Source organism: Phyllobates terribilis, unplaced genomic scaffold (assembly GCF_046119375.1).
Source record: "Phyllobates terribilis strain yellow unplaced genomic scaffold, ASM4611937v1 Scaffold_1__5_contigs__length_1240528914, whole genome shotgun sequence".
Classification (NCBI taxonomy): domain Eukaryota; kingdom Metazoa; phylum Chordata; class Amphibia; order Anura; family Dendrobatidae; genus Phyllobates; species Phyllobates terribilis.
In genome coordinates this window covers 560859490-560874883 of record NW_027362761.1, presented here as the reverse complement: position 1 = coordinate 560874883, position 15394 = coordinate 560859490, and the positions used below count along the sequence as shown (strand labels likewise).

At 45.8% G+C, this 15394-nt stretch overlaps 1 protein-coding gene across 1 annotated transcript in view; it reads left to right on the top strand.

Annotated features, from left to right (window-relative positions):
- CTIF (cap binding complex dependent translation initiation factor) overlaps positions 1–15394 on the top strand; it is a 184865-nt gene that overhangs the window by 40969 nt on the left and 128502 nt on the right. The window contains exons 6-7 of the mRNA XM_073680485.1: positions 79–183; positions 538–616. Coding sequence (XP_073536586.1) covers positions 79–183; positions 538–616 — 184 coding nt within the window. The remainder of the gene's footprint in view (positions 1–78; positions 184–537; positions 617–15394) is intronic.

Below are 15394 nucleotides of genomic sequence, written 5' to 3'. Positions count from 1 at the left end.
TTGTGAAATTAATTTTTTTGGCATTTATTTGTTTATATAATCTTTTTTTTTTTTTACTTTTTTCTTTTTTTCTTTTAGTGGGGCAACATGGGATTTGCAGCCAGAGAAATTGGACTTTACCCAGTTTCACCGGAAGCTCCGAAACCCCCCAAAGCATCCGCTCCCTCAGATAGACAGAGAAGGGTCAGTATGTCTGTAGCTTATTTTATAGTACTGTTTTGATAACTGAGTAATTTCCAGTTTATTTTGGATGTAGCCTGAAATCCAGACCCTCCCTTGCTGGGCGACCCTCCCTCATGATCTGCAAATCTGTGTTCTGATTGGCTGCTGTGTATAAGCAGAAGCCCACCATAAGCTGAGTCACTTCAAGGGGGGTTCGTACTACCATAGCGGCAATGACCCTGCGTTAATAATTGAAACTCCATCTTTTTTTTGCAAAGTTTGAACTCCTCTCTAGTTTTTAAATGGCACGAGACTGGGATATTGGTTCTTCCAACAAAAACTACTCTAGAACTCCATCTTGTTTTTTATTTTCAGGTTTGGTAAAGGCAAATGTGAAGATGGAGGAGATGACATCAACCTCAATGACATAGAGAAAGTACTCCCCACGTGGCAGGTGAGACTTTTTGTTCCAGCACGATTGTGAGCTATACTGGAGAAAAATAAAGGAAAAATCTTTACTTAAAGTGGAACTATTGGCTGTGGAAAAAATCATAAAACATGATAGAAGATGAAATTATCAGACTTTTCTCAAATATTTGTTATTAGCAAATCAGAGAATCTCCCTTAGTATTACAGGAGATAGGTTTTACTTTCACTTTAGTGAGCGCACAGTCTGGTGAGATTCTCTTCTCTGGGAGATACCAACTGTGAGGAGTAGCAGGGGGGGGAGCAGGAAGTCTCTCACAGCTGTCAAATAGTGAAGCGGCAGAGAGCTCAACTTCAGTTAAAGCGCCACAGCCATTATAACTTTTATATTTATATAGATAGATATAGTACAGACCAAAAGTTTGGACACACCTTCTCATTTAAAGATTTTTCTGTATTTTCATGACTTTGAAAATTGTACATTCACACTGAAGGCATCAAAACTATGAATTAACACATGTGGAATTATATACTTAACAAAAAAGTGTGAAACCACTGAAAATATGTCTTATATTCTAGGTTCTTCAAAGTAGCCACCTTTTGCTTTGATGACTGCTTTGCACACTCTTGGCATTCTCTTGATGAGCTTCAAGAGGTAGTCACCGGAAATGGTCTTCCAACAATCTTGAAGGAGTTCCCAGAGATGCTTAGCACTTGTTGGCCCTTTTATCTTCACTCTGCGGTCCAGCTCACCCCAAACCATCTCGATTGGGTTCAGGTCTGGTGACTGTGGAGGCCAGGTCATCTGGCGTAGCACCCCATCACTCTCCTTCTTGGTCAAATAGCCCTTACACAGCCTGGAGGTGTGTTTGGGGTCATTGTCCTGTTGAAAAATAAATGATGGTCCAACTAAACGCAAACCGGATGGAATAGCATGCCGCTGCAAGATGCTGTGGTAGCCATGCTGGTTCAGTATGCCTTCAATTTTGAATAAATCCCCAACAGTGTCACCAGCAAAGCACCCCCACACCATCACACCTCCTCCTCCATGCTTCACGGTGGGAACCAGGCATGTAGAGTCCATCCGTTCACCTTTTCTGTGTCGCACAAAGACACGGTGGTTGGAACCAAAGATCTCAAATTTGGACTCATCAGACCAAAGCACAGATTTCCACTGGTCTAATGTCCATTCCTTGTGTTCTTTAGCCCAAACAAGTCTCTTCTGCTTGTTGCCTGTCCTTAGCAGTGGTTTCCTAGCAGCTATTTTACCATGAAGGCCTGCTGCACAAAGTCTCCTCTTAACAGTTGTTGTAGAGATGTGTCTGCTGCTAGAACTCTGTGTGGCATTGACCTGGTCTCTAATCTGAGCTGCTGTTAACCTGCGATTTCTGAGGCTGGTGACTCGGATAATCTTATCCTCAGAAGCAGAGGTGACTCTTGGTCTTCCTTTCCTGGGGCGGTCCTCATGTGAGCCAGTTTCTTTGTAGCGCTTGATGGTTTTTGCAACTGCACTTGGGGACACTTTCAAAGTTTGCCCAATTTTTCGCACTGACTGACCTTCATTTCTTAAAGTAATGATGGCCACTCGTTTTTCTTTACTTAGCTGCTTTTTTCTTGCCATAATACAAATTCTAACAGTCTATTCAGTAGGACTATCAGCTGTGTATCCACCAGACTTCTGCACAACACAACTGATGGTCCCAACCCCATTTATAAGGCAAGAAATCCCACTTATTAAACCTGACAGGGCACACCTGTGAAGTGAAAACCATTTCCAGTGACTACCTCTTGAAGCTCATCAAGAGAATGCCAAGAGTGTGCAAAGTAGTCATCAAAGCAAAAGGTGGCTACTTTGAAGAACCTAGAATATAAGACATATTTTCAGTTGTTTCACACTTTTTTGTTAAGTATATAATTCCACATGTGTTAATTCATAGTTTTGATGCCTTCAGTGTGAGTGTACAATTTTCACTATCTGTATGTGTGTGTGTGTGTATATATATTTATCCTGATCACTTATATTTGAGAGATTTTATATTTTGTGCTTTCCTTCGTATAGTTTTCCAGGAATTCATGGAGCGCAGGTTTTCAAAATGGTTATTACATGTAAAATGCAATAATTTACAAAAACAGACATCTGAGACCCCCTACGCCCTTTTAGATGTCCTTGCTCCAGTGTCTCCTGTGTTGATGCAGAATGTGGGTGTGTCTGTACACCAGTCCTGACACGCCCACATTGCACTTCCAGCCTAATTTGCATATTACTTCTACTCTAGATTTCTCATGACTGGCACATTGGATCTTTACAAAAAAAGGTGTCATTTTTTACAGGTTGCAGAGCCATACCACTTCTTCCATATGTAAAAATGTGCAGATGTTATAGTTGCAATTCCAGTTATTTGTTAGCGTTTATAGCAGCTAGTTTCGTCTACTGAACTCTGAAGGCTCCCTATAGAAGCCTATAGAAGCTGCGGGCGATTGTCTTGACCCTTGGTTACACTCTGTTTAACTCCTGACTTTTTTTTTTTAACCCTTTTGTTTATCGCCATCTAGTGGCTACTTCAGAAATAGCACATTTTTATTCGGAATTGCTCTCTGCCTAACAACCTAGAGCTGCTGAGATGTGAGCGCAGCACTGCCGCTTACTGCTCCGTCTCCCCTCAGACCCAGTGACTGAGCAGTGTAAACACTGGGGTCTTCCCTGCAGGGGGCTGTAATAGAATCATTCATGTAACAAAGTGCCAAATCCTAAAACCAAAAGCGTATACCTTGGCACACTCATTTTCTCTTCTACCCAATTTGATTCCTTACTTTAAAAAACTATATTTACCTAAAATAGTAGAAATGCAGTGGAAACCACATAGATAAGTCATTGATAAAAGTATCCTCCATCCATAGACATCAATATGGGGTCATCTTCTGCAGTTATAATGGCTCCCGCTCTTCTGGGGAGGATTTATAAGATATTTGGGGAATTTTTGCCCCTTCATCCAGAAGATCATTAGTGGGGTGAGACCCTGATGTTGGGGGGAGGCCGGGCTCACAATCTCCATTATAGGATGGGGCTGAGGTCCGGCCTCTGTGCGGCCGCTCATGTTCTCCTCCATGTCTGTATGGAGCTTGTGCACTGGGCTCAGTCATGGGGAACAGAAAAGGGTGAACCCCAAACTGTTCCCTCAAAGCTGGAGGCTACAATTGTCCACAATGTCTTGTGCAGAAGAAGTAAGATTTCCCTTCACTGGAGCTAAGAGGCCGCGGCCGCCCCCTGATAACAGCCCAGAGCATTATCCTCCTCCACCATCTGTACAGGGGGCACAATGCAGTCAGGGGGGAACTTTCTCCTTCACCAAACCCAGACTCCTCCATCAGACGCAGAGAAGTGTGATCCGTCACTGCACAGAACACGTCTCCTCCAGAGTCCAGTGGTGGCGACTTTACACCACTCCATCCGACACTCGGCATTGTGCTTGGTGATGTACGGCTGCATGCAGCTGCTCGGCCATGAAGCTCCCGGCGGGGGCGCAGTGTTTGTGCTGATGTTATACCAGAGGAGGTCTGGACTCTGCGGTTATGGGGTCAGCAAGAGCGGTGGTGACTTTTCTGCCCTCTGCTCCTCAGCACTCGGCCCCTCGCTCTGTAACGTTACGGGGTCTCCACTTCATGGCTGAGTTGCTGCGGTTTCTTCCACTTCTCAATAATATCACTCACAGGTGATGGGGGGAAAATGTAGGAGAAGAAATGACAGTGGCGGACTTGTTACCCCGGTGGCTCCTATTAAAGGACCGCGCTGGTATCAGGAAGCTCTCCACTACCGGCCGTTCTGTATAACATCCAGCATGGCGGGGGGCCGGAGGTTATACCCCCGGGAGGGGGGGTGGAGAGAAGGGCCGGAGGTTATACCCCCGGGAGGGGGGGTGGAGAGAAGGGCCAGAAGTTATATCCCCGGGGGGGGGGGGGGGGAAAGGGCCGGAGGTTAGACCCCCGGGGTGGGTGGAAGAGAAGGGCCGGCGGTTAGACCCTCGAGGGGTAGAGAAGGGCCGGAGGTTATACCCCCGGGAGGGGGAGAAGGGCCGAAGGTTATACCCTCGGGGGGGGGGGGGGGGGGGGAGAAGGGCCGGGGGTTATACCCCCAGGGGGAGAGGGGCCGGCTGCGGTACATCGCGGTCTGAAGGACGCACCTTGCCGTGCCTCCTAGTACTTTCTCCATGTTGTGTAAACGCTCTGCCTTCTTTCTTGGAATCGCTGCTGCAACGTTTCTTCCTCAGAAAAGTCTTCTTGTGACTTTCTCCTCAGTGGAGATGGCAGTGATGGAGGTGTATCAGGTAACTGTTCTCTATGCGATTCCCTGCTGGAGGTTCAGGCTGTTGACAGTCTCTGGTCTGATATAACTTTATAACTTGGCAGTGACGAGAGGTTTTTGCTCTGTTACTTTATACTCTATTGTCGGCCATGCTTTGTATATTTAAGACCAGTGTGGGTTTTCTTTTCATGCTGGTGTCCTCCCCGGGGTCTGGGCGTCTGGCAGCTCTCGTCCTACACACCTCCAGGGCCCTGTTATCCGGGTCCAGCTCTCGTCACGTCTGTCAAGTGCACAGCTAGAAAATTATATCATTGCCTTCCAGAAGCTCTAAAGATAGAAGAGGCACATCCCTGTCATTTAGGGCAGACGGTGGAGGAGCCTTGTCAGTCAGCTCCCCGCTCCTGTCTGTGCACTCTGCGGGGATGCAATTAGTGGTGTGACACCTCAACTCATCAGCCAGAGGGCCTGGAATAGGTCTCATCCAATATAAGTGTCATCACCATATATATAATAATGTATAGAGCTGGAGACGACAAGGCTGAGATTGCTAGCTCCCCCTGCGACACACGTTCTGAATGGCATAGTCTCATTATTTTATATCCCTTTCCCAACTGTATGTGCGCCCGTCAGTCTTTACTGGAGTTCTGGAATTTTATTCATGAATCAGACAGATCTGGATGAACATATTGGTGAATTTAATATATTTATGTATTAAATCACCAATATTAAAGTTCCTCAACTCCCCCCTAAAACTTTAAATGGTTATTCCTAAAATTAAAAATTATCCATATGTGATAGGCCCACACTGATCCTGAGTACACTGTGCATCACAAGAAACCTGACCTTTTTGTACTTGTGAAAGTTTGCAAAACTTTTTTTTTTTTTTTTTTGCTTTTTTATGGCTGGCCACTAGGTGGCACCAAAAGCCCATCTGCAGCTCCTATTTTGCAGCTGGCAAGAAGCAGAGAATTCTGCACAGAGGAAGCAGCAGAGTTCTGTAATCTCACATTTTCCACGTTGCAAGGTCCGCTATTTTTGGCTCGTAACACGTAACAGCAAAGCTACATGTACACTATAAACAGAGTTCAAGTGTCCGAACAACAAGGCTCCGAGGCCAGAAAATTGCAGACATCTTGGCACCAGCGCCGCTCGGGTATTGTCCCAGGGATCGTATGATCACTGAGAAGTCACAACCGGTTCTGTTATGACCGGGCCATAAAGTAATAAGATCACTGGAGGGTCTCCAGGAACAAGAGTGTGACCAAGTGACGACTGCCTCCATGCCAATCAGTTTTATCGGGCATTATTTCACCGGACCCTTTAATGAGTTCTGGGCCAGAAAAGGGGATTACTCGTCTTTGATTAAAGACCCATTTCATATCACAAGACGATAGAAGGACTCGAGTCTTTAGCAAGTTGTTTTTGAACTTTCCTCCTATCAGAAAAATTGGCTCAGAAGTTTCCCAAACTTTTTTTTTTTTTTTTGCCTGATTCTTGTTTCTCAGGTCGAAAGTGTTTTAAAAAGGGGAAAAAAAAAAAAGTTGTGTAATTTTTTTTTATTTTTTGGAAATGTAAATATTCCGGATGTATTTCTTGAAGACTGCGAGACTGTTTGGTGAAGGTTCATCCAGGCTCCTGTTATAAGATCAACATTACAGACCTTGTATGACCCCATGTAGAGAGGTCTGAAAAGGGAGCCCAGGAAAATCTCCGATTTAGAAGCTCTATAGAAGTCTGTCCAGGAATCTAACCAAGAAATTCATCAAAAACTCCTGCATTTAACCTTCACAGGAGCCTTACACATTCTCTGAAAAGCTGTGTACAAGAAACTACACTTATAGCATACCTGTTGCTTTTAGATTATTTTTTAGAATAAGTTGTGTATAGATGAGGAGTAACACAATTCCATGCTTTTTATATTACTTGTATCCTGCATTTTTTACCAGTGTTCCCCTTTGCAGACCCTATATATAATTTTCAGTCGTCTCTGAGCTGGTGCGTGGAAACTAGCTGTTATGTCTCCCATAGACAGTAGTCACAGACATGAGGGATTCTTGCTTTCCTGTCTCTATGTAGGCTGTAGCACATGGTCAGATGCAGCATGGAGGACATTATACAGCAGTATTGAGCAGTGTATCTGTGAATCGAGTTCTGGGGTGAGATAAAACACTTAGCAAAAAACAGCAGCACCATCTGTGTGTTTCAGTGCTTCCCTCTGTCGCTCTGATCTCCGCTCCCATTACTATAGACTTCAATAGGCAGCTGTAATCTGATCCCTTAGTGAGTTAGCAGCCCATTTTAACTTGACCAGGACAGATTAACAATTTTTCAGAGTGAATGATGAGTTAATGCAGGCCTGCACAACATACGGTCTGTGGGTTGCATGCTACCTGCCAAAGGGTTTGTTGCTGCTCGTGGAGCTGTCCAGGAGACGCCAGCTCCCTTCTTTCTATATGCCAATGTATTTGCGTCTTTCAGATAAATTCATGTACTGATGGTGCTTGTGGCGCTGCTGGTTCATGTGCTGACGGTGCTTGTGGCGCTGCTGGTTCATGTGCTGACGGTGCTTGTGGCGCTGCTGGTTCATGTGCTGACGGTGCTTGTGGCGCTGCATTCATGTGCTGACGGTGCTTGTGGCGCTGCATTCATGTGCTGACGGTGCTTGTGGCGCTGCATTCATGTGCTGACGGTGCTTGTGGCGCTGCATTCATGTGCTGACGGTGCTTGTGGCGCTGCATTCATGTGCTGACGGTGCTTGTGGCGCTGCATTCATGTGCTGACGGTGCTTGTGGCGCTGCTGGTGCTTGTGGCGCTGCTGGTGCTTGTGGCGCTGCTGGTGCTTGTGGCGCTGCTGGTGCTTGTGGCGCTGCTGGTGCATGTGCTGACGGTGCTTGCGGCGCTGCTGGTGCGTGTGCTGACGGTGCTTGCGGCGCTGCTGGTGCGTGTGCTGACGGTGCTTGCGGCGCTGCTGGTGCGTGTGCTGACGGTGCTTGCGGCGCTGCTGGTGCGTGTGCTGACGGTGCTTGCGGCGCTGCTGGTGCGTGTGCTGACGGTGCTTGCGGCGCTGCTGGTGCGTGTGCTGACGGTGCTTGCGGCGCTGCTGGTGCGTGTGCTGACGGTGCTTGCGGCGCTGCTGGTGCGTGTGCTGACGGTGCTTGCGGCGCTGCTGGTGCGTGTGCTGACGGTGCTTGCGGCGCTGCTGGTGCGTGTGCTGACGGTGCTTGCGGCGCTGCTGGTTCACGTGCTGACGGTGCTTGCGGCGCTGCTGGTTCACGTGCTGACGGTGCTTGCGGCGCTGCTGGTTCACGTGCTGACAGTAGTTCTGATCTTGTACACATGTAGCAATCAAAAACCTGCTTAATGGCTCTGTTAGAACTTATAAATCCTCAATACTTAGAGTTTTCAGATTATTAGGATTCGGTGAGTTTCTTCTCCAAAAACTTTGTGTAAGTTAGCGTGTTCACACTTATTTTTTGGAGCAGAAACTGAGCAGAATCTCTCCAAATCCTCCTCAAATACTCTAATACATCACCCAAACAGAGTTTTATGTATTGATGGTGGTTCTGGTGATGTATTCGTGTTTGTACCCCTTTACATTTTTTGTGGCCCTTGGGATTGGTTCAGCATGGCAATGCGGGCTTTGGACCAAAAAAATATTGTGCACCCCTCAGTTGATGGGAGGAGAAGAAGGCTCATAAGAGGAGAAAGAAGGATAATTTTTTGATAAGATACATTGCAAAGTTTCTTAAAGTCACTTGTTCTCCCGATTCATGCAAAGTTTGTTCTTTTAAATGGTCACAAAAGTACAATCTACTTCCTTTAATCTGTTAATCCAGAAGGTGTGATAATCTGTTGCTAATTTCCATGATGGCACTGCAATATACTGCAGAGTTTTTTTTGTTTCTTTCCTTGTGATGTCACTAGAGATCTGCTCCTTGGTGTTTTGCTTTTATATGCTGCTGCTTTCCATTGTGATGTCTCTGATGTGATATGGCCACCTCTAGTGGATCATTGACCTGGCTCCTCACTTTGGGAGTTTTCTAGGTGGGCTCACAGCAGTGGAAGTGACCCTTGATTGACATGTATTGTATGCTCATTGTATCAGTAGACGGGAAACACTTCTCCTAACCTCTGAAGACAGTAAAGTGTGCGAAATGTTTATTCAAGGCTCCATTACACTTCTGCAGATCAGCCCCCAAGACACTGGAGCATTGCTGGGAAGAACCTGGGACTGGACCAACTGGGAACTATTCTGCTTTCTGAAGTTGTCACGGGTTCAGTTCCTATAAGAATAAATTTCAATGAAAATTATGTTTGAAAACAAAAAAAAAGTCCCCCGTCTTTTTTGAGGTTTCTGATGGAGCAGAGATTTCAAGTTTCTTTTCTCTAGTTCTCAAAAACTACTGTTCATTATTAACAAGAATATAACTATTACTGCACTGGCTAGAAGATTGTATATGTAATGATAATACTGCCTCCTATGTACAAGAATATAACTACTATAATACTGCCTCCTATGTACAAGAATATAACTACTATAATACTGCTCCTATGTACAAGAATATAACTACTATAATACTGCTCCTATGTACAAGAATATAACTACTATAATACTGCCTCCTATGTACAAGAATATAACTACTATAATACTGCTCCTATGTACAAGAATATAACTACTATAATACTGCCCCCTATGTACAAGAATATAACTACTATAATACTGCCCCCTATGTACAAGAATATAACTACTATAATACTGCTCCTATGTACAAGAATATAAGAATATAACTACTGTAACGGGTCTGGGAGGCGGAACCTCTGAGCTACTATACAAGGGGGCGGTCCTTGTAAGGGAGCGGGTGGCGACCAGGCAGGCAGTCACAGCAGGTGACCGGGACAGTCTCTAGAAGAACGGGCAGGAGGTCACGGCAAGTGACCGGGGCAGTCTCTGGATGAACGGGCAGATGGTCACGGCAAGTGACCGGGGCAGTCTCTGGATGAACGGGCAGATGGTCACGGCAAGTGACCGGGGCAGTCTCTGGGTGAACGGGCAGATGGTCACGGCAAGTGACCGGGGCAGTCTCTGGGTAAAGGGTTGGTACGACCTGTGGCGGCTGATGGTAGACGTGAGCTCCCAGGTGAGCAGGCGAGAGTCTCTGGATAAACGGGTGGTCACAGCATGTGACGGCGGAGCCTCCAGGAAGACCAACAGACAGGCGCTCCCAGATGAGATGAGCGCTCCCAGGTGAGCGGGCAGAAGTCTCTGGACAGGCGGGTGGTCACAGCACGTGACGGCAGAGCCTCCAGGTAGGCTAGCAGACAGGCAGCAGATGAGCGCTCCCAGGTGAGCGGGCAGAAGTCTCTGGACAGGCGGGTGGTCACAGCACGTGACGGCAGAGCTTCCAGGTAGGCTAGCAGACAGGCAGCAGATGAGCGCTCCCAGGTGAGCGGGCAGGAGTCACTGGACAGGCAGGTGGTCACAGCACGTGACGGCAGAGCCTCCAGGTAGGCTAGCAGGCAGGTAGCAGATGTGTGCTCCCAGGTGAGCGGGCAAGCTGGTCCATAGACAGACTGACAAGAGTTGGAAGGCAGACCGTCGGACCTCAGGCAAGCAGGCAGGTAGTTGATGTGCGCTCCCAGGTGAGCGGGCAAGCTGGTCCTTAGACAGACTGACAGGAGTAGTAAGGCAGACCGTCGGACCTCAGGCTAGCAGGCAGGTAGCAGAATATTAGGCAGGAATAAGACAGCAAGCTGGCAGGTATCTGGCAGGTAACTGGCAACGGGACCTGAGGGCTGAAGCAGAGTAGTGAACAGTGCAACAACATTGCTCGGGCACCTCCATTTTGGAGGAGGTGCCTTATATATGGTGAAGTCCTCCGGCCATTGGCCGGGGACTCCTTAGGACGGCGCGCGCGGCCCCTTTAAGAGGGAGGGAGAGCGCGCGCGCCCTAAGCACAGTGGCCGGGAAGGAGCGCGCGCTGCCAGCAGAGCGGGAGGAGGACGCCGGGCACGGAGCAGAGAGGTGAGGGGAACAGCGTCCCTGCCTAGCAGAGGGCAGGGACGCCGGCGCTACAACTACTATAATACTGCCCCTATATACAAGAATATAACTAGTATAATACTGCTCCTATGTACAAGAATATAACTACTATAATACTGCCCCCCTATGTACAAGAATAGAACTACTATAATACTGCCCCCTATGTACAAGAATATAACTACTATAATACTGCCCCCTATGTACAAGAATATAGCTACTATAATACTGCCCCTATATGCAAGAATATAACTAGTATAATACTGCTCCTATATACAAGAATATAACTACTATAATACTGCTCCTATGTACAAGAATATAACTACTATAATACTGCTCCTATGTACAAGAATATAACTACTATAATACTGCTCATATGTACAAGAATATAACTACTATAATACTGCTCATATGTACAAGAATATAACTACTATAATACTGCTCCTATGTACAAGACTATAACTACTATAATACTGCTCCTATGTACAAGAATATAACTACTATAATACTGCCCCCTATGTACAAGAATATAACTACTATAATACTGCTCCTATGTACAAGAATATAACTACTATAATACTGCTCCCTATGTACAAGAATATAGCTACTATAATACTGCCCCCTATGTACAAGAATATAACTACTATAATACTGCCTCCTATGTACAAGAATATAACTACTATAATACTGCCTCTATGTACAAGAATATAACTACTATAATACTGCCTCTATGTACAAGAATATAACTACTATAATACTGCTCCTATCTACAAGAATATAACTACTATAAAACTGCCCCCTATGTACAAGGATATAACTACTATAATACTGCTCCCTATGTACAAGAATATAACTACTATAATACTGCCTCTATGTACAAGAATATAACTACTATAATACTGCCTCTATGTACAAGAATATAACTACTATAATACTGCTCCTATCTACAAGAATATAACTACTATAAAACTGCCCCCTATGTACAAGGATATAACTACTATAATACTGCTCCTATATATAAGAATATAACTACTGTAATACTGCCCCCTATGTACAAGAATATAACTACTATAATACTGCGAGGAACCAGGAAGATCCAGCTGATTTTTCCCTTTTTCTACTATAATACTGCCCCCTATGTACAAGAATATAACTACTATAATACTGCGAGGAACCAGGAAGATCCAGCTGATTTTTCCCTTTTTCTACTATAATACTGCCCCCTATGTACAAGAATATAACTACTATAATACTGCTCCTATGTACAAGAATATAACTACTATAATACTGCCCCCTATGTACAAGAATATAACTACTATAATACTGCCCCCTATGTACAAGAATATAACTACTATAATACTGCTCCTATGTACAAGAATATAACTACTTTAATACTGCCCCCTATGTACAAGAATATAACTACTATAATACTGCGAGGAACCAGGAAGATCCAGCTGATTTTTCCCTTTCTTTTTCTACTATAATACTGCCCCCTATGTACAAGAATATAACTACTATAATACTGCCCCCTATGTACAAGGATATAACTACTATAATACTGCCCCCTATGTACAAGAATATAACTACTATAATACTGCCCCCTATGTACAAGGATATAACTACTATAATACTGCCCCCTATGTACAAGAATATAACTACTATAATACTGCCCCCTATGTACAAGAATATAACTACTATAATACTGCCCCCTATGTACAAGGATATAACTACTATAATACTGCTTCCTATGTCCAAGAATATAACTACTATAATACTACCTCTATGTACAAGAATATAACTACTATAATACTGCCCGTATGTACAAGAATATAACTACTATAATACTGCCCGTATGTACAAGAATGTAACTACTATAATACTGCTCCTATGTACAAGGATATAACTACTATAATACTGCCCCCTATGTACAAGAATATAACTACTATAATACTGCCCCCTATGTACAATGATATAACTACTATAATACTGCCCCCTATGTACATGGATATAACTACTATAATACTGCCCGTATGTACAAGAATGTAACTACTATAATACTGCTCCTATGTACAAGGATATAACTGTAGCATACCTGGCGGCGTTCTTGCATGGTGTTCCATCTCTCATCATGCAAGATCGCAAACTTCATCTCCCGCCCAGCTTCCTGGTCTGGCTTCTTTCCTTGTGCTCTGCTCTGCTCCACTTTGGCTGCATAGGGCGACGCCCGCTGAACTTCCTGTTTCTTGTACCTTCTGCGGACACGCCCCTGTTGCACCTTCAGCCTATTGCTGTCCATCTTTGGGTATTTATACCACCTTCTTCCTCAAGATGGCGCCTGAGCATTGTGTCCTGTCAGTCGGCTTTTAGTCTCTGACATGCCAGGTCCCATCCTGTTTTCCTGCCTGTTTTCCAGTTCTGTGTCTGAACTGTGGTCTGTTCTTGCCTGTTCTTTCGCCTTCTAGGGGCCGTATTCCTAGATCTGCCTGTCTGTGCCTTGCGGTATCTGTTCCCGTCTGAACAGAGTCCTGTTTGTGTCCCTGCCTTGCGGTATCTGTTCCCGTCTGAACAGAGTCCTGTTTGTGTTCCTGCCTTGCTGTCTCTGTTCCCGTTCCTCTGTTCCCTGTTGTCTGTGCCTCGTTTCTACTTTAACCTTGTCTCCCTTTTCCCTCTATGTCTGTTTTCTGCGTCTTTCTGCAGAGTCTGAACCCGCTCCTAAATTCCTTCTCGTCGTCTCTGTACCTCTGTTGTGAATTTAATGTACGCTCGCTACTTCTATGTAAGTACTGTGCGTGCTTCTGGTTCTGCCTTTCCTTCTCCGTCTGTTCTTTGTGAACAGAGTCCTATCCCCTTGCCTTGTTTACCGCTCTGCGGTGTCCGCTCTGCTCCTGCTTAGCTTGCCGCTCTTGCGGTTTCTGCTCTGCTCCTGCCTTGTTTACCGCTCTGCAGTGTCCGCTCTGCTCCTGCTTAGCTTGCCGCTCTTGCGGTTTCTGCTCTGCTCCTGCCTTGTTTACCGCTCTGCGGTGTCCGCTCTGCTCCTGCTTAGCTTGCCGCTCTTGCGGTTTCTGCTCTGCTCCTGCCTTGTTTACCGCTCTGCGGTGTCCGCTCTGCTCCTGCTTAGCTTGCCGCTCTTGCGGTTTCTACTCTGCTCCTGCCTTGTTTACCGCTCTGCGGTGTCCGCTCTGCTCCTGCTTAGCTTGCCGCTCTTGCGGTTTCTGCTCTGCTCCTGCCTTGTTTACCGCTCTGCGGTGTCCGCTCTGCTCCTGCTTAGCTTGCCGCTCTTGCGGTTTTCACTCTGCTCTTGCCTTGCTTACTGCTTCTGCGGTTTCCGCCCTGCCCTGCTTCTGCCCGCTGCTCCGGCAGTCCTGTCCTGCCCTGCTTGAGCTCGCTACTCCTGCAGCCCCGTCCTGCTTTGTTCTTGCCCACCGCTTCGGGCGTTCCCTCTCTGCTGTGGTTGTCTACCGCATCTGCGGTTCTGTGACCCAGTCTGTACTGGGTCTTAACCTCTCTGTGCTCCAGCCCGTCCTTTCGGCCAGTACCTCCCTGCCTGCATACTCGCCTGTATCCACCCATCTGCATACCTGCCGTGTTTGCTTACATCCACCAGTCTGTGCCAGCCTAACCTGCCTGTTCCAGTAATCCCAGTGTGGGTCAACCCCCGTGTCCGGAGTTTGACCTGGAGTAGCACCTGGTCCCTCTGCCCGGTTTCTCCCTGGTGCACTGGCGTCGTATGCCGTCGTGCCACCTTGGTCGGATCGGCCAGATACTTAGTCACGCCCCTCCAGGCACTCTCCGGTCCATGGTCCAGTGGAACCACAACACCCGCACACGCCAGTCAGTCCGGGCGTGTGCATAACAATAATTACTATAATACTGCCCCCTATGTACAAGGATATAACTACTATAATACTGCCCCCTATGTACAAGAATATAACTACTATAATACTGCCCCCTATGTACAAGGATATAACTACTATAATACTGCCCCCTATGTACAAGGATATAACTACTATAATACTGCCCCCTATGTACAAGGATATAACTACTATAATACTGCCCCCTATGTACAAGGATATAACTACTATAATACTGCCCCCTATGTACAAGGATATAACTACTATAATACTGCCCCCTATGTACAAGGATATAACTACTATAATACTGCCCCCTATGTACAAGGATATAACTACTATAATACTGCCCCCTATGTACAAGGATATAACTACTATAATACTGTCCCCTATGTACAAGAATATAACTACTATAATACTGTCCCCTATGTATAAGAATATAACTACTATAATACTGCCCCCTATGTACAAGAATATAACTACTATAATACTGCCCCCTATGTACAAGGATATAACTACTATAATACTGCCCCCTATGTACAAGGATATAACTACTATAATACTGCCCCCTATGTACAAGGATATAACTACTATAATACTGCCCCCTATGTACAAGGATAT